The sequence below is a fragment of the Anarrhichthys ocellatus genome, unplaced genomic scaffold (genome assembly GCF_004355925.1).
Source record: "Anarrhichthys ocellatus isolate YVR2014 unplaced genomic scaffold, GSC_Weel_1.0 scaffold2, whole genome shotgun sequence".
Lineage (NCBI taxonomy): Eukaryota > Metazoa > Chordata > Actinopteri > Perciformes > Anarhichadidae > Anarrhichthys > Anarrhichthys ocellatus.
This window is the reverse complement of record NW_022280032.1, coordinates 9,421,952-9,441,671: the sequence shown is the minus strand read 5'-3', so window position 1 is coordinate 9,441,671 and position 19,720 is coordinate 9,421,952. Positions and strand designations below refer to the sequence as shown.

Genomic DNA, 19,720 nt, shown 5'->3' with positions numbered 1-19,720 from the left:
TAATTAGGCTTGCTATAATACGGCTAACGTTTCATGCATGCAGGTACCATGCTGTACTCAGACTGTCACAGGGTGCATGTCACCATGAACTGCAGTCTATATCACTTGTATAGACAAAAAAGAACTGCTGAAGAAACTCTCTAGCACAGAATCCCCATTTGTTTAGATCAGTTAATGGTTGACTTTGGTTGGCCAAAGTTAAAATCAGGTCGGCTATTACCTACGACAGAATTGCCCCACATTTGTGCATGAGCCTAGTTGATGTGTGTACACCATGATTAATGACAGTGTAATATCACAAGATATAGAGGCAGATCATTACACAAAAATACAGGCAATCCAGCATTATTGTAAGCTTAAATTCTTCCACTTGCTTGATTCAAACTCTGAATGGCTTAATTTCTTGTTGCACTTGCATCATACCAGTCCCTCCTCACCTGTGAGTTGGAGTCTAATTTGTGTGTCCTGTGGGACAGCCACAGTTTAGTCTAGACAAGTTGGTAGCTTCCATCAGTCCCTGTGGCCTGGCAGATAAAGAGACGCTCGCCAGGAGGTTTGACTGAGGAGAGGAGGCAGGAACCTTTCCCCACGGAGTGCTTTCACATCTCCCTTATTTCCAGTTACCATGGCATTACAGCTTAAGGCCAACCAACACAGAGCATTAAGGAGCGAACAGTGTGCCATGCGGATGCAGCAACACGAATCTTACAGGCAAAAATAATGCATTTAATGCTTTCAGTATTGTAGACTGGAAGGCAAATACACAGGCAGTGCAAAGTGTTGTCATTCATAATCCTTCCTGGGGACCCATTGGTAGCCAAGTTAGTAAATGATTACACCGAATGAAGCGGCTATTTTATTTCATCTTTCTTTTTTAATCTCCTGTTTCCTGATACGCAAATATTTACTGGTAGCATAATTGGCAGTACTGTCTTGTTGAAGGTTATTTCCCTCCATGAAACTTGCTTTTGTTAAATATCTAATATACATAAACACACCCAAATAATCCGTATCAAACATTTAGCAGATAAACGTAACCTTTTTTAGGATAAACAAATGATCTTGAAGGTTTGTCTTTCGCATGGGGCCATCAAAAACAGTGGTAAATGAACTGTTACAGAAAATATCATATCTTCACAGGACTTTTATTGGGATGTTTTACTGGAAATGAATAATATTTTATTATTATTATTACTTTATTGTTTATATTTATCCTGATGGAAAATACACAATTTTATAATTGCATTTGTTTGTAACATACAGTTCACTATAAGTACACATAATAAATATATTAAGTACAATATGTCACACGTTCACGTTACGTTCTAATTGTGTTTACCACTTTTAAAGTCAATAAGGTGAGATGTGGAGACACAGGGAGGAGAGCAGGTGATCTCTCAGGATGTAGTTTCTGATGAAACACTGTTGAACATTCCCAGAGGTCACATGTTGAGCCCGGAGACTGCTCGAGTTGCAATGGACAAACGAGACCCACATACATGCACGCACACTTGTGACACTGAGTGTTTATAGGTGAAATTCGTGTTTGTCATTCCACAGACTATGCACTGTGAAAAGTATGCACTCTGCAGTGTGGACATGATTAAATGAAGTTACTCATATCTGAAGGTAGCGGGCATAATGTAGTGATGAATTTTTTAAATGCTGAACCATTCCTTTATATTGAGATTGGAACGATAGTAGTAATTCGTTTGTTTTAAGTAACTCAGCTAATCATTTAACTGACAGTGACAGGGAAGTATGAAGGCAGTATGGGGATTGAGCTGATATGCTTTTTTATATTTCGATACGTAAGCCTTCATTTACAAAAGTGTTTATATTAGAATTTGTGGGAATCACAGTTTTGTCCTGCAATGTATTTTTGGGAGACTTTGTTAGTTAGTGAGCTCTTGTAATAAACATCTTTTGATAAAGGTTGTTTAATTAGCAGAGAAAAAGAGAAAGAAAACAAGTAGTCTTGAAAGCACATTGCATCCGAGTACAGCCTATCTGTAGTTTTGAGGATTTCTTCCATAGTTGTGAGAACGGGGTGTTATACACAATAGGCACACCTGCAGGCTGCCCAAGGTCTCAGCAACACCGCCCTTATCGTTGTGGCTGACGTAATGCTCTTTTGGCATCATTAACAGAATCACTCAGCAGCCAATAGCAGCAGGACAAGTTATGGCTCAGGGAAGAATGTTTTTTGTCTGGAGAGCCATTCACATGCCTCCATGTGCTGCAACCTCGACAGCTCAACAGTATCATTGCCCCCGGTTATTTGCAAACCAAATTCTCCCAGCCTCGCTGGGATTTGGTGCCAACAGACATTAACTACGATAAAATATAACAACCGGTATCTGGAGAGCATAGACAAACAAAACAACAGCAGCACAAGTGTTAGTTTTAAAGGAAGAGTTGACTGTCTCAGGGAAGAGATATTTCAATGTTTTGGATATAAGTGCATGTTTACAGCTTGATGACAAAGAAATACATTTAAGGATTCACCGGTGATGCATGTTTCCAAAAACAATAAAAGGTATAATATAGAGGAATTTAAATCATCAACTTTATAATAACAGCGCTGAGTTGTGTTTGTGAATTTGTTTTGCAACTATGTTATTGCCAAATGTTTTTGTTCTCTGGATGACAATGTTTGAGTATTTAGATCTACTCCTTGTTCAACATGATAATTAAGCAGAGCAGACATATCTCCAAGGCTGAGCTCTTTACCGTTTAGCTAAAGCAAGACAGTTGTTACTATCTGCTTTCCCTCACTAACATATAAACACAACATTGTCTGGTTTGACATTCTCTTGTGGCTTCTCTTGACACAATGCAGACTGGTTTGTTATGATGAAGTGTTTTCACAGAGATAAACATGTGAAACTATGTCAAACATGGGTTTCATCACTTTTGACCTCTGTTGCTTTCAGTCATGGCTAAGAGCACGTTGTATAATTATCAAGTACCGTGTATCATCTCATCTAAGCCACAATAATATAAGGACCCTTTTCCAAATTATTAATCAGAAATATTGTCTCCATAAGTTAAATAACAGTTGATCAAATTAAGACACTATTTGTACCCAATCGTCACTGAATCTGTGAAAAACATATCTCAGCTGACATTTTAATGTGTCCTGCTGTAAAGTCAGTATGTCAAAGTGCCTTATGGAAAACATATTTGAAACTACAACAACTCAGGCAAGAAGAATGTTGTTCACACTAAAATTGACAACTTAATGAGCACATGCATGTATTGACTTTTTAGTACATAATGACCAGTTTGCTGTATCTTTTAACCTGATCATTTAGTCTCCCCATTGTCCCCATTAGTCTAACCGACTACTGTCCACAACAATTTCCAAAATTGGTCCAGTGTTGAGGAAGAACACAATGTAAAGTAATCCTATGGGGGCAAGCTGGCACCATCATATACGTCCACTAAAAGTGCTTGTTTTTGCCACTGACAGCCTCTGATTGTTATTATAAGTACCTGACATTATGGAGAGAGTCTCACTCTATTGTATGGTTGAAATACAGGGGAAGTTGAACATAATCAACATGGTTCTGGATGCTGCAAGGAGATTGTATCAACTGGGTTTGGGTGGACGGGATCACTTTGAATGGACAGTATACTCAACCAAGAAAGAACAGTAATGGACCCATATACGATAATTAAATGTATTTCTTTGTCATCAAGCTGTAAACATGCACTTATTTCCAACACATTCAAATGTCTCTTCTCTGAGAAAGTCAATCATTCTTTTATGACCAAGATTTATATTATTATATTAATATATGACAAACAAAATCAAAATCTCAAAAGGTGACGTGTTGCCGGAAGACAACAATGGAAACGTGAATGCCGTTGGGACGAGACTGGTTTTGAATGAACTGGGTATATTCACGTGCGTAATAGGCAGGTAGTGGCCTTTCTGGACCCATATTGTTTTTACGGTGTCTTTGGAAAGACTATAATAAACGGAAGAGTTTGCTGTAAAATGAACAACTCATTCGTGTGGCTGTGGTTGAGATGCCGAGGACACTTAACGAGGACAAGAGTGAACGACACAGTTGGTGGTAGGTGTCGATGCCTGTTCAAAGCACTCACGTCAAAACTGTTCCGTTTATAGTCTTTCAAAAGACACCGTAAAAAGAACGAGACACAGAGGATCATCGATCTGAATGTTTACTTCCTGGTTAGTCGACATAGGCCCCTAAAGGCCGGCCCACTCCTACGACATACCTGCCTCACGCACGAGAAAATAAACCAGTTCATTAAAAGACAGTTAACCTCGCACACCTGTGGTCACACACACACCGGATAAGTTTGCCTTCAGGGCTTTCTACCTATCTGATCCAAAATATGATCTTGTCCGAAATGTAACCACGTGGGGTTGTTTCCGAGACCTTATAGGAGATCCCTGCCAGAGAGAGGCAAACTTCTCAAATGTGTGTGCTTGGCTGGGAAGAGTTTGTGTTTCAGTACAGAAATAATCGTAGCTCAGTGTCATTTAAAAAGATTTTTGGTGTCATGATTGACTATTTAGATGATTTTGACAATGGGCATGAGATCCTTGAATTCGATGGCCGCCTGTATTTATGTGAGCCTATATGTAGATAAAGAGCTGAGACAAACTGAAGAACAGACAAGGAGAGAGAAAGAGGGGCAACAGGAAGAGAAGGGTGAACCAGCTGCTTCAAGGCCGCCAAGCTCTGGAGACTCCTGGTGTTCATGTAGGTGTTGTGGCTTTATAAGGTCCACAGAGGAAGAATGCTGCAAAGAGTGGGACCTGCTGCTGCTCCACATTCAGATTTATCCTTGAGTGGGACTTGGAAACAAGAACAAATAGGCCGGATGAAGCAAAAGGTAAAGAAAAACGTTTTATTTCCCTGTAGAGTCATTTTCCATGATGCTGTTTTGACACTGAAAAACAGAAAACTGGACCAAAACTGGACAAATTCCAGAAAAAAATGTCCCTATTAGTCACTTGAATACAAAATATGGGAAAATGGGGTCCAACGTTAGTCTTGAAAGAAATTTTTTTTAATACAAAACATATACAAACACGGTTAGAATCCCTTTTGAATCCAAATTATCCAAATTGATTTCATCTTTGACACTGTCAGTATTCTTTCCAAATATTTTCTGTTATGTATAACAAGTGGAAATACACTTTCACACATTTGCAGGTTGCCCTGAAACAAAACTAACAGAAGAGTCAGGAAGACACCAGTATTATTATACACCTGTGCAATCCCAACAAGAAGAGGTGAAATGGATGAAAACAACTCTGTGAGTTTGTGTGTCCTTGGAGCTTTGGACACAAACTCATTTTGAAGACATGTCATCATGCTTTAATTTCTATTTGTTTTGGTGCTAGCTGAATGTATAATACAATGTTATGTGCATGTTGTCGGAGATGTCTCATCTGGTTTCTGAAGATACTGATTAACAACACTGACAATAGTCGATACCTCTGCCATGGCCCCTTTACCTGCAACAAAGTAAAGAATTACAGAGTTACACAAACATTAGCAGCCAGTGGCCTGGAAGTGACAACACAATGAAGACACATACCTGTTCTTACTTCTTATGCACATTCTCCATACTCACAAACACACTTTGATAAACATATTCTCTACATTCCCAGGGTTTGCATATCTAAATCTGTGCTGGCCGGGTCATTTAAATGTATCAAGGGGACACCCCCCTATCAGAGACGCAGCATTTTTTAACTCTCATTGACACAAGACACATGACAAAGAAAGTAGTTTACAAAGCAGAGGAGTTAATCAAGGACATAAAAAAACAGTGCAACCTGTTGATATGCTTGAAGAAATAAGTGTATTCTCCCCAAATCAATTCTGGCATTTGGCACATTTTTGAGAACAATTTGTCCTCTGCTGTACGAGTTGGTACATGACTGAGTTGATCAAACAATCTAATCTTACTTAATGGATGTCGCTTCGAAAAACAAACATCCCTAACCGCTTTGGGTCCAACCTCATTTCAATTTGTTGGAAACAGAAGTAAGTTAAGTAGTAGACTCTTAACTGAAGAGCTCATTCTTAGGGCTTTAAGAGTTTTAAGTATGTTCTAAGGAAAAGCACAAATATAACTGATGAGCTAGTAGTTACATCAAGGTTAGGCTTTCTCTGGTTGAAAGCTTGAAGTCTGTGGTCAGATATGACCATAAGGTACATGCAACAACTTTACTTATTATTTTACAATTACTGCCATTGAGGATGACTTATGTCACTTAAGGTAAGAATTATTTCTTGATTTACCTGCATACTTAAAACAGTTATCTGTTATAATCTATATAATGGAAGCACTTTAAGCTAGAGTACTGTTTATGCTTCCAATGTGTCCTGTTGTGTCCTGCATTCTGAGACATCTCAAGGTAAAAGTAGAGGTTGTAGATACTTAATATCTTCTGGTTACTTCCTTGTATTTAAACCCACCTTCATCTCCACATACTAGCTTTTTAGCAATGCAGGGGATTTCCACATATCCAAACTCTGTTAGCCTGGATACCTGCTGGGCTGTGATGGGATGCTGCCACATAGCTGTATTCATTGCGGGGCAGAAGAGGAGAGGGCGACTGGTATCCCAGGCTCTTACCACACATGTCTGCCAAAGACAATAATCATATTGGAAATAATTTCATAGAAATCATGTTATGAATTATTATTTGCCATAACATTTTGTAGGTAATCACTTAAGAATTTCATCTTCTTACCAAGAGATTGTCACAAATACCATTTGCAATCTTTCCAAGAGTGTTGGCATCAAGGGGGGCAATGACGAGTAGATCTGCCCAGCGCCGTAGTTCAATGTGCAACACGGGATCAGTTCTCCGAGTCCACAGCTAGAACAGAGACATGCTGTCAGGAACACAACCAATGACACACACTTCCTCGTGGCATGACACTTTAGACCAGTTTCAAAATCACTCAATGGCATTTTGCATTTATTCTTTTAAGTTTCAAAAGTTACATTTTAATGGCATACAGCGACCTTAAAATGGACTGTGTGCAGATATGTCACTTATTTCACTTATTAATTACTAAAAATACACCAGTTATTAAAATATAATTTTAAAAAAGCTTACACAATCCAGTCAGCTGATCAGAAGCAACACGTTTGAGAAACTCTGCTATAGACTGTCAGTAAAGAATGGCTACACTAGGACATTTAAATTCATTGTTACCTCCCACTCATCCACGTCACTGTAGATTTTTACTGAAACCTCTGCAGAGTTGTAGAAGTGCTTGGCATGCTCTGTGGTGACTACTCTTACATCCACCTAAAGCATAAAACATACAGTAACAGTCACGGGGTTGTTAAAGCACTTATTAGTATTGCTATAGTGCTGAAGAGGTGGAAAACTAAGATGAGACTCATACACATGTTGAGTAACTGATCTTATCTTGGAGACTATTTATGGGTCTTACATTTTAGAAGAACTTAGGCACCTTTCACAGAATTGTGTTGCAATATTTTCACAATAACACCGGGCATGTGGTTTTGACTGCACCTCTAAGGACCTCATGATGATACACTTATCATATTAAGGATCACTTTTTATGATTTGTTTTTTTAATGACAAACTATAGTAATACTTTTTTAAACTATCATTTTTATGAGTTTTTTGTATGTTATACTCTACTATGACTTTTTATGACGCACTATATTATGACTTTTTCCATTATATTTATTATTAAAAACTGTTCTAGATAAATTCATTACTTTGTGTAATTCCCAGAGTTTGAGTTTCTCTCATGCTGAATGATCTATGCAACTATTTAGGATGGTTACAGCTCTCAAATGTGTTTAGTATAACAATATAAAGCCCTAACACTGTCCTTATTCTATGTATTGTATAACATTTCTCACAATAATACAGATATCTCTCTTACTGTCATTTGTGAGGCTTTAAACCATAACGTATCTGACTAATAGGACTATAATAAGATGTTTTACACAGCTGGCTTACAGCTGCAATATCTCCATCTTGCGGCAGGAGTGAGTTGTGCGCTCTGCCACGTGGGGAAACAATAATGTGTGAGGGTGCATTGGCATCTACTAGGTTTACAAGTAACTGAGACAGACACAAGACACGCTCGTTAACAGCAGGCTCTGAATAAAAAGAATGAAGGCGGAAGTAGCTCACCCCAGGGAGCTGAAGGAGCTGGGATACTAAAATAGGCAGTTTCAATGATGCGACGCTTCCCGTCACGCCAACAAGAACACGAAATGTCCCGCAAGATCTCGACAAATCAGTTATTAGACCGTCAACATGCTCCGCTATCTCCATATTAGTATATCAACAAGAACAGATCGACAAACTGTCGCTCCCTTTAACACCTTTTCACTATTTCCGTAAACATTCACCTGCCAGCCAATCAGAGGAGAGCACAACCAACGTCTCTTTCTCCTGCACGAGCACGTCGCTACATTGAGGGATTGTGACCGCGCGTTCGCGGAATATTCTGGGTATTTGCTGAAGAAGCCCTTGCACGCCAGTTAGCGTGAAGCGATAAGACCATTCATTGTTCGTCCAGCCTGGTATTTGTTTGAACCAACAACAACAAAAAAACGGAACAAGAGCTGATTGGCTCTTAGATTTTCCTTAGTGGAAAAGGTGGGCGATCGTGGCTCACTTTGTTAAGAGGGTTGTTTGGTGACTACAAGGTTGGTTGTTCGAACCATGGCCTTTGACGTGTCGCATGTCAAAGACATCCCACTGCTCCCCATATTTAGGGATGGGTCAAATGCAGAGACAAATTTATCCTTAATTAACAGGATAAATATAGTATAAAAAAATGTAAATCCTAATTGTCTGTCTAATTGTAATACTTAACGCTAGATTGTTGGCTTAATAGCCATCTAGTCTCATTTTGTGCAATAACAATAATAATATATAAGGTTATTTATTTAGCATCTGTAAATAAAGATATTTATTGCGAAAGCCTACATCCTACTTGATGTCAACATGTTTTCAGTCAGAGCACTGAATGTGTCCATCGATTAATGATTGTGAAGCATCACAAAACATATTCAAAGAAAAGCACAATTGTCACTGATGGAAACTTGCAGCGCTGCTTTTCCTCCGTGTGGAGCCTGTTTATGTAGCTGTGATGTTTGGACTGTTGGTTCAGTTTTTAAATTTCTTAAATTTACGGTTGTATGATTTAGAAATGACGCTATCTTCACATATATTTATTTATATACATGTTTAAATAAATATGACATCCAATAACTGAAATATGCCCAATCTTATATCCTCAATTATAATAATAACATAGTTAAATATATAAAAAGACATCCAAACTTAAAGACCAGCAATTTTGGGGTTAAGTGTCTTGCTCAAGGACACATCGACATGCTCCTAGCGGAGCCGGGGATCGAACCGCCGCTCCTCTCATTGAAGACTCTGACTGAACAGTTCCCTCTGTTATTAGAAAGCATAATAATGGAAAGTGTAAATTTTGTGGAGAAGAAGAAACCGTGGACCATGTTTATTGTCCTGTCAGAGGTACGAGTCAGCGAGAGACGTTTTGAAAAAAGGTCTAAGAGAGATTGGAGAGGAAAGCTTTAGTGACAAATGTTGGAAACTTTTTCTGGAATATTTAGAGTCAACAACACTAATGAATATAATTTGAGAAAGAAATGTATTATTATTTATTTTTTATATCTATATATATATATATATATATATATATCTTTATTCATTTACACACATATGTATATGTATGTGTGTGTATATATGTATGTATTTATTTTCGTTTGGTTGTCGTATTAGAGTCCTTAGTCCAGACTCCAGATCAGTGGGAGGCGGTAATACACCCGAAAGCTGTATGCCAACCGCCAAAAAAAGCAAAAGAAAGAAGAAGAAGAAGAAGAAGCAGGCGGCTGAAAACGGTCCGACTTGAACGCAGTTTTTTGTCAACGCCCCTTTCTACGTACGCCTGCTCTCGTCTGCTTTCCAGGCGAGGCGCAGTTCAACTCGAACGAGCCTAATGCCGCTCACGCCTCTCGTTTATTGGGCTCAACGCCATGACGACATTTACCTGCGAGTGGAGCTGACGGACGCTCAGGTGAGCTAACGAGACAGGACCTGCAAACTACCTGCACTCACTTCTATCTATCTATGGCTCGTGCACTATTGTATGCCTCTAAAACTAAATATTAGATTAAGCAAATGAAGGGTGCAGGTTCCTGAAAATGCCACACCGCTGGGTAGCTGCACACTTTGCATAATGGAATGGAAAAATGCGTGTTGTTGTTAGGTGATAGTTGATATTTTAAAAAGCCCTCTGCTAAGGCCTGATATTGTTAATCAGGTTTAATCGCACAAACCCTGTGAAGAGATGCGCTACTTTAGAGACGAGCATCATGGTTTTAAGAACGTGTGTGTGTGTGTGCGCGCGCACGGTCAGTTGCATGAGTTGAGGTTATTAAGGCTAAAGGGCAGGTGCTGCTTCATCCAAAGATATCAGGCTGCCTGAAGGACACTCTTCAGCACACTTTTGTTTACTCCTGTCTAAATGTTGGCATCATAGTCATATAGTTTGTTTTTTATAGTACTGTTTATACATGTACATGCAAACAGTAACATGAACAAGAGCTGATTCAGGGTGGATAATGTGTGAAACGGGTCATTTCCTCAATCTTCTTTAAACAAGGAAATGATTGTGGCTCATTATTAAATGTCACTATGGTTGATGGATTGTAGATTGTTAAACTAGCCTTAGCTTTGTTTTGAATATGCCTAGACTTTGAATAGACCTTAATATTGTCTCTTCCGCTGTAGTGTGCACCAGTTGTAATATAATGCTTGAATTCTAACTCTTAAGAGGAAGTATAAGCTCATCATCTGCCTTTCTGCTTCTTTTTTGCAGAACATCGATGTCCAAGTGCATGAAAAAGTGCTTCAGTTTAGAGGTGACACACACACTTCATGTTCATTTCTGCAATGAAAATGTTTCTAGAAGTTCATGATTTGTAACATTGTTGTGGTATTTTGTGTGTAGCCCAGGGCCATGGTGCAAAAGGACAAAATGAATACGAGTTCAGTTTGGAGTTTCTTTTACCGGTAAAGTCAGAGGTATGTCTCCATTTAAAAATCAGTCCTACATATTTCCTTTTTTTTTTTCTACCTGTGCCTACTGGTTTTGTTGATTGTGCTCATTAACTGTGCGTCCAGGTGAGCCACAGGTCCACGCAGCGGCAGGTGAATATCACTTTGCAGAAAGAGCAGCGAGGCTGGTGGGAAAGACTGACGCTACAGGAGCGCAAACCACTCTTCCTGACACCAGACTTCGACCGCTGGCTGGACGAGTCCGATGCTGAGATGGAGATCCGGGAAAAAGTGAGATTCATGTTTTTGTTTGCATCTGAGGGACATTTACACGCACCGCCCTGTGCATTTGACAGCTGTATTAAATAACAATCAATATTGCAAACTGGCTAAGAATGTACTATTGATAACAAGGCCAAAGATTGAACACTTGTATACATATGTTTTACTTTGTTAAGGAGGACAAAAGGAACATGCTGAAGGCTTCAAGGCACGAAGAGGAAGGTGAGTGCAAATCTGTCCGAGTTAAGAGTTTCAAGCAAGTTGTCAGTTGCCTCAATGTTTTCTCTTTCTTTCAAATGTTTCAGGGTTCGTCAGCCTGACAACAGGATATTTGTTTGTGTATAATCTGGTTCAGTTTCTTGGCTTCTCATGGATCTTTGTCAACATGACCGTGCGGCTCTTTATCTTTGGCCAAGGTGAGGAAACAGACGAGGCTTAACTTTCTATTTGTTTTTCCTTCTCTGATCAATTTCTTCTCAAAAACCCGGCAACACCGATCATTTCTAACTCTCCTCTCAGATTCTCTGTATGACACATTTCACACCATATCGGATGTGATGTTCTTCTGCCAGACCCTGGCCTCAGTAGAGGTCATTAACGCTGCTTTTGGTGTAGTCCGGACGGGTGTTATTCCGACTCTTATACAGGTATGGGTTGCTCATTCGTTTGATGTGCAGTGACACCTGCTTGTTGTAACCGTGCCAATACGTTTCAAGTGTAACAACTATTTTTGTTTGGGTTTTGTTCTTCTACTAGGTGGTTGGAAGGAATTTTATTCTCTTCATCATTTTTGGTAGTGTGGAAGAAATGCACAACCAGCCAGTCGTGTTCTTCGTTTTCTATCTGTGGAGTGCCATTGAGATTTTCAGGTAATTCTGCATCTGCCTTAATCTATATGTTTGAACTGTCTTTCATGCTTTTAGGTTGTAGAGAGTCCTCTTTAAAAAATGATAGTCTGTATGAAGGGTTTGCAAAACAAAAATGTTTTGTTCAAAATGCTGTGGGTTCAAGCAAACTGACCATTGAAAGGGCAATTATACATGATGGTGTATATGCCATCATAAATGACAAACATTTGATGATTCCAGGTTCTCAAATATGACAATTTTTTGCAAGCAACTTGAATATTTTGGGGTTTGGACTGTTAGTCAGACAAAAAATAATAAGCAGATGATTTTGGTATTAAAAATAATTCTTAGTTGCAGTGTGTCACGACCCTCAATGCAATGAGCTGCATGAACGAGTGGTGAACTCCCAGAACTGGAATTGTCATAATTGCCAGCTAACAGAAAGCACCAAACTACCATAAGCGCTAAGCTGTAGTAGCCTAAAGGTTCCCCTGACAGATGTGCAAAGAGGCAACCAAACTACCACTCAACTCACCCAATCAAGGCCCGAGCTGTAGCGCTTATGTTCCTGAAGGTAACAGGCCAAGTTACCAACTTGCCTGTCACCGCACAAATACAAAAACCTGTTCACCACATCCCTCCTTTTATTACCCACTTACTTACCCTATGAACTATGAATACCTACTGTGCAGCAGCAGTCTTCAGGCTCCACCTGCAAGGTAACTGGGTCCAATACCCAGACACCCAACAGGCTGTGCAATGCTCTTGTTACAGAGTCCAGAACATGACCACCAGAATACAAAACCAGAAACCAAAACATGCAGTTATCAGGAAACACCAGAAACTAGTTTCCCCTCAATAAAACCAGGAACAGAATTTAACACCACAGCAAGAGCAGCCCATACACAGCCAACATCACTGCCTCCATGTCCCTCTGACTGCCTAACCAGAGACTAACTAAACTCCCCCCTAGTCTTCAGGTGCTACTTATGCACCAAAACCCGCAGGCCCGGTAAAGCAACCAGGAACTGGCCACCCACTTGCAGCCTCGGACGTGCCCCCGAGACAACTGCTCTAACCACTTTCACGCCACACTACAGAAACCCCCCAACGGCCTCCAAAGGGAGTCCGCTCTTCAGCCTAACAGGGACAGAACAGCAGCAACTTACTCAGTGTCTACAGGACCACCTAAACTCTGTTCCGCAAAAACCACCAGCATAGCACATGCTCAGTGACAAACACTCCTCAGGAACACTGATCACTACAGCTGCTACAATAACCAAACACAGGAAAACAGCCTACTCACTAAACTCGTCCATGTCTCCCAACAAGCAGATTGTGCAACCGCTCCACACACAGCACGCAGCCTACAATGCTACAGCTGCTACTAATTCGAATTACTGCAGACACCAGGTCAATCAGAAGTGGACGAGCCCCCATATGTCACGACCCGGCTCAAAAAGTCGTAACATGAGGGAGACAAGACGAGTGATAAGAGCAATAAATAGACATTTATTTAAAGTACAACTAACTAACTAAACCTAACTAACTAAACAAGGTAGCAGTCAGAGAGGAACCCAGCCAAAGAAGAGGGGCAGCCTTTATAGCTGGGACCAACCCAGCAGGCTCAGGTGGGGCTCGTTAGCTGCCGATCAACATCCTGGAAGACAACCTGAGAGGAAACAGACACAGACCCCTGGTGGAAGGGAGGGGTCGTCACGAGTGTTACAACAGAAGGTAAAACGGTCAACACAACAGCAGCACTGTAAGGCAAAGTGCAAAGTGCAGAAGCAATGCAGGTGCAGTTTGACAGGTTTTGAGGTCAAGGGTTACAATAAACAGGTCATTCAGGCTCCATTGTTATGAAGACGGACTGTTATTAATGTGTCAGTTGATTAATAACACATTGTTTCTTCATGATGCTCCAATTTCAGGTATCCATTTTACATGCTGGGCTGTTTCAACACAGAGTGGAAAACCCTCACATGGCTGCGGTACACGATCTGGATACCGCTGTACCCATTAGGTGTTGTAGCTGAAGGTGAGCTTGTTTGTTTCTCTCAGAATTACTAATTCTTCATACAAGTACTGAAATGTATCTCCCAATCCCACGTAGCTGTTGCTGTGGTCCAATCCATTCCCATCTTTGACGAGGCCAAACTCTTCCGCATTCCTCTGCCCAAAGCCGTCGGTACCTCCATCAGCTTCTCTTGCGCCCTGTACGTCTATCTCGTCCTCATGTTTCTGGGTAAGTCTTCATATGAAACATTAATCATATGTATATATTCAAGCAAAGAGTTTGTTCTAATGTCAGCATTTTTGTTCTGATATCAACGTTTTGGTTTACCTCTTCAGGACTCTTTATCAACTTTCGTCATCTTCACAAGCAAAGGATGAGGCGTTTCCGTACCAAGAAGAGGAAAGCAAATTGAGCTTCAGCACCAACAACAACACTCCTCTGACACCTTTGCTGCCTGCTTGTTTCTGGATGACATGTTTAAAATTATACTCAACAGTGTTCCAGTCAAATTAGTAGTTTTTGTTACAGGAAGTTGTTTTTCTTTAATTTGTGGTCAACATGAACATCCTCTATGATGCAATATTTCATCATTGCATTGACTTTCATAAACTGGTGATTAATTTCTTTAAGATGTAAGTTCGTATTTCGTAGATAAGAAAAGCACTATAATAAGCCATAGAAATTGATATCTATCCTTTTGTGATACTGTTTCCTTTGCAGTGGTATTGTTAGTGTTATTTGAGATACAGTCATTTGTGTATGAAACAAGAACAAATCTCAAGAAATACTTTAATTGTTAACATTCCAGATTTTTGAACCGTCCAACAAACCTCAGGAAAAACGACTCTGGTTACTTCTAAAATCTGAACATTTTGTGTCACTTCTGCTCAATAATATCCTGCTATGTAGACTTTGTATGCCTTCCCCGCTTTATTTCATTATTTTCACCTGAATTTTAAATGCCAACAATAACAGTCATTTCACAGGTTTCTTGTAAATGTTATTTGACACTGAATAAAAAAATGTTATCTGGTCAATTTGTGGAAACGGTCATACAAAGAAACATGTTAAAAAAAAAAAAGAAAACACCTATTTTACAAACACCTCATCACCTCAGTCAAAGGAGTACGTTATCAAACAGACTCCTTTAGGTTCACTTAGATTTCTTTAAACCACATAAAGCACACATACAGGCTGAGGGTACTATATTTTAGGTAATTACTAATTGAGACGTGGCTCAGCTGGAGAAGTCTGTGTGCATTGGAGCAATGTTGTGATCGAAAGCAGCATACTGGGAGTCACCAGTGCTGGCCAGTTTGAGTTGCTGTGCAGCGTGGGAGAGCTGGAAAGCGGCATCCGGGTGGGCGGAGTCTGGCAGCAGGGTGCACTCTCTCTCCAACAGGTCCGCCACTCCCTTCAGGAGCTCCCAGAAACCAAAAGCCAGGGCGGCCTTCCGAAGACGGTTTAGCTCCTGGCAGATCCAAAAATCAAAACCGTAAGTTAAATTAGGAAAGTGATGGGTTGAGTTCATAGTTCAGAGCCATTTCCAGCTTGATTTACCTTGTAGAAGGTTTGAGTTTTATCTGGCAATTTCCTTGCATTCCTCAGGATCTTCTGGACATCAGTCTGTGGAATGACAGCATGATAACTTAAGTGAATGATGAGCAGAAATATGTTTGGAATAACATCTCAGTGTGTTCAAGCTTTATTCAGTAAATTTAGCCAGTTAATTACTCTCTAAATTGAAACTGTGCTACTATTAATTGAGGAAGGCCCGAGCTGCAATGCACTGAGAGAAAACACTCCCTCCAGTCTCTCTTATGTACCACAACATTTAGACTTTAGGAACACAAACCAAGGACGGCAAGTTTTTATGACTCAACTGTCGTTTCCCTTGTAACTTCAACAAACAGCGGCGCTTGAATACGGTGACTTTACTTTACCTGTAGTCCACTGGCCTTAATCCACACAGTGACATTCTGGGCGTAGCTTCGTTTGGCCGAGGGCTGCAGAGGGAAAGGACTTTTACTGTCGTCCTCTCCGTAGGGATTTTCAGCAGCCTCTGAAATACCAGGACGGCCGTGAAACATCAGAGAGAAGTCGGTATCAGGATCAAAGTCAGAAAACTGTAAATTATTAACTGCTTGATTATAAACAGAAAGGCCTTTGGTCTTTAGGAAAAACAACAAGCAGTTAACTTTACAAGGGTTATCATAGTGGGTCATCATAGTGGGTCATAAGTTACATTAAAATGCAGAGTTTTACAATATCCCAAACGTGTCATACACGGAAAATGATGCGTTCAGGAACAAGACGCTACGGAGTATATAAGCAGTGCAAAAGAGACGATGGCGATGTTTTGTTCTACAACATGCTGTGTGCTTGTTTGTGTCTGCAGAGAAAACAGGAGAAGTGAAGGCTTACCTGATATTGGTCCCAGATGTGTGATCTTGCCCAGCCAAGGCAGAGGTTCTGGACCGGGCTCAAACAGAGACATCATCAGGTTTGATTTCTTTTTACTGTCAGCTTGGGAGTACAGCATGCCGTACCATTCCGGCCTGAGGAAAAGCTAACTTTTAGGGCCATTTCTTCATTTACTCTGCAGGTGTGTTCAAATATAAATGCACTCAATTTTGAACAGAATTCGAATATGTTAAATATAAACGCTCTGCTGCATCTCACCCCAGCTGAACCAGTGCCACCATGCCCTCCACTTTCAGGCTGCCATGTAAAAGTACACAGAAATTTGGACTTTTGCCTGCCATTTGACTGGCAGAGGGTTCCTCCTCAAGCTCATCTGTGGTTCCTGTGCCAACTTCATCCACCTCTGAAAGCAATACAAATAAAACACATTGAAAATACCAAAATATTGCATACTGAGGGCTCATTGACTTTGATTTTTGTGTTTTAAAAAAAGAGGTTTACTTTTGACAATGGAAGGGGACAATAAGCTGTGTAAAAAGTATTGATCTGTTGCGTTAACAGAAGCTTGTTTGTGTTCTCTCCCCATTTGTCTTATATATTATATTATACATTATAATATGCTGTCCTTGTTGCAAATAGATGTGGATGATTTTAAACAATCTGCTGCTTTAAACGGAATCGGCATATTTTCTGTTAAAATTAGTTACACCAAAAGCAAAGAGCTATACAGCTGATCTGTCTATGAATGTTTAGTTTTTCTTTAAAACAACACAACACATGTTCAACACTAACCTTTGTTTACATTAATGGGCAACACCAAGTGTCTAGAAATAACAGGAGGACTGGAAATGTCAGCAATTTCAATGAAGCCGACAATTTCCAAATCTGAAACAAGTATAACAGAATAAAGATGTGATGAAGGGAAAATTGTTGAACTTGAACTCTCAATTGTGAAATTCGAAGCCAGTCGGGTACCAGTATTGACTGATCGGGGCATGGGTTCCACTTCTTCATCCATCACAATAGGCTCAGGCCGAGGGAACACCTGAACGTCCGAGGACAAGTTCCCACAGTGCAGCACAGCATGGAGGGGAGTGTACGCGTGATCAATCAGCCTCCTGAAGACACACAAACACATTCTCCGAAAGTAAATATATAAACATTGAAATGTACATTTCTTTCTGGATTATTTCCCAGTAAGAGTCATACCCAAACATGGCCTGTACACTCTTCATGCAAAGAGGTCCCTCCGTAGTAAAGATCTGTCCATCACCTCCGCTGAGACGAAGTAGCTCCTCCAAGTTGTCCATGGCATCAGTCATCTGTAACTGCAATAGCACAAGACAAGGATTTCTTCAACAATATCGAAGCTATCAAGGCCCAGTAGACCGTAGATCGTCTTTATGACCAGCTGCTTCTGGTCGCCTGGTATCTGATCACATTTCCTCCATAGTTTTACACTGACTGTGTTCAGGTCAAGATGCAAATAAGTAGAAATCAATTGTTCACTCAGTCAGTACCTCCTCTGCATTGGCTACAGACATGATGAACATTTTGGTAGGGAAGGGGAAAGGGAGTGGGAACTTCTTGTCATCCACTCGATGCTTCAGTGTTTGGAGGGAGTGACGTAGGGAACCCTTTCCAATACCAAGAGATCCATCGGTAACCAGCACCACCTGCAGGACAGAGGACGGCGGTACATAAACATAACCCCATGCAACAATAGATGGGTACAGATGGATGAAACCACAATGAACACATTATTTGACCGCACACCAGCTGTATTAAGGAGGTGTGATGATGAAGATGATGTATAAAGGACCTGCCAATTTACCTGACAGGGACAGGCACTGCCCCACTCCTGCTGTACCACATTACTAACTCCATTAAGAGCTGATTCCAGACATGTCTTGTCATAATCTTCCAGGTTGCTCAGAGCCTCCTGTGCACAAAAATACATTAATTAAGTTAATCCGCAACTCTTCTCCAATGTTACATCTCGTTTTCTCCAAAACGAGAAAAACATGCTTTGACTTTTCAGATTGATTTCTCATATGAGGATATTTTATTTATTTATATTTGTACCTGTAATGCATTGTAATCTCTGGTGAAAGGCACCAAGAGCTCCCAGAGGGAAGAAAAGGCCATCAGTGATGTGAACTCCAAGCGGTAGTTTGAGGCCATGTGTTCAAACAACATGTTCAGTCCGTGGACAGCCAGGTTCTTCCTCTGAAACTCCTCGCTGCCATCCAGCAACACTGGCCGTGTCATGGACAGAGACACGTCCATTAGGACCACGGTAGGCATGGCGCACTGATTGAATAGATGACCAACAACACAATGGACTTATAGTACCCACCAATGTGCTCTCACTGAATAAAAAAAAGAATTAAGAGGAAGATGAGAAGTTAGCAAACGTAATATTACATGGTGTCACTTACTGTCTCTGGGGACGTGCTAAGAAACTACGAACATTAACGACATTAAAGCTAAGAAAAGAAACAAGTCACAACCTATGATCACAGCAGAGGTTAGCAAATGTTGGCTAACATACGCTAGCATTCTGTAATGTAACACCGGAAGACCAAACAGTTCTGTTGACCATTTAACAATTGTGAGAAGATAACTACCTTTAAGTTAAACTATGAAATGAGTAATTAATATGATAACAACTAAATGTATACGTGCCATTCAACGTTTTGCTCGCCATCAGTGTTTGTGTGTTTGACTGTGCACCACTACTTCCGTCCGGGCGACAACAATGTACTTTAGAATAACTAGTTCCTGTATATTCTTTGGAAGTTTCACATTTCTGTGCTGAAAAATCTACAAGAACGCCATGCCCCCATTTCAGATAATAGTATTGTACCCCTCTACTTTTTACAGTCCAAAAACTAACGTTATATTAAAAACAAACAAGCGTAATAAGAAAAAAAAAAACAGAAACTTGGCACGCATTAGGACCACGGGAACCAGCGACCGCAAAAGCTCCCAACTTCCCCTCTCAATTTATTTTGCATTGAGGAAGGAAAGTATAAAGCCTTGTTTGAG

General features: G+C 40.3%; 3 protein-coding genes across 3 annotated transcripts; 1 reads left to right on the top strand and 2 right to left on the bottom strand.

The window, feature by feature from the left end:
* Window positions 1–4,685: 4,685 nt before the first annotated feature.
* ppcdc (phosphopantothenoylcysteine decarboxylase) lies at window positions 4,686–8,380 on the bottom strand. Its single transcript, XM_031865583.1, has 5 exons — window positions 8,186–8,380; window positions 7,223–7,318; window positions 6,752–6,880; window positions 6,474–6,642; window positions 4,686–5,503 (listed from the first exon to the last, which is right to left on the bottom strand). The coding sequence occupies exons 1-5, from the start codon at window positions 8,327–8,329 to the stop codon at window positions 5,409–5,411; spliced, it is 633 nt and encodes a 210-aa protein (XP_031721443.1). The 5' UTR covers window positions 8,330–8,380; the 3' UTR covers window positions 4,686–5,408.
* A 1,585-nt stretch (window positions 8,381–9,965) lies between these two features.
* Window positions 9,966–15,282, top strand: hacd3 (3-hydroxyacyl-CoA dehydratase 3). The gene is made up of 11 exons (XM_031867551.1): window positions 9,966–10,112; window positions 10,917–10,959; window positions 11,049–11,122; window positions 11,222–11,386; window positions 11,554–11,599; window positions 11,683–11,793; window positions 11,897–12,024; window positions 12,134–12,246; window positions 14,160–14,266; window positions 14,342–14,473; window positions 14,581–15,282. Exons 1-11 carry the CDS (start codon window positions 10,035–10,037, stop codon window positions 14,655–14,657), a joined length of 1,074 nt encoding a protein of 357 aa, XP_031723411.1. The 5' UTR covers window positions 9,966–10,034; the 3' UTR covers window positions 14,658–15,282.
* Window positions 15,018–19,422, bottom strand: ints14 (integrator complex subunit 14). The gene is made up of 12 exons (XM_031867538.1): window positions 19,358–19,422; window positions 18,755–19,041; window positions 18,504–18,611; window positions 18,190–18,345; window positions 17,879–17,997; window positions 17,645–17,787; window positions 17,462–17,554; window positions 16,928–17,072; window positions 16,670–16,803; window positions 16,189–16,307; window positions 15,806–15,871; window positions 15,018–15,716 (listed from the first exon to the last, which is right to left on the bottom strand). Exons 2-12 carry the CDS (start codon window positions 18,974–18,976, stop codon window positions 15,483–15,485), a joined length of 1,539 nt encoding a protein of 512 aa, XP_031723398.1. The 5' UTR covers window positions 18,977–19,041; window positions 19,358–19,422; the 3' UTR covers window positions 15,018–15,482.
* Between the last annotated feature and the right edge of the window lie 298 nt (window positions 19,423–19,720).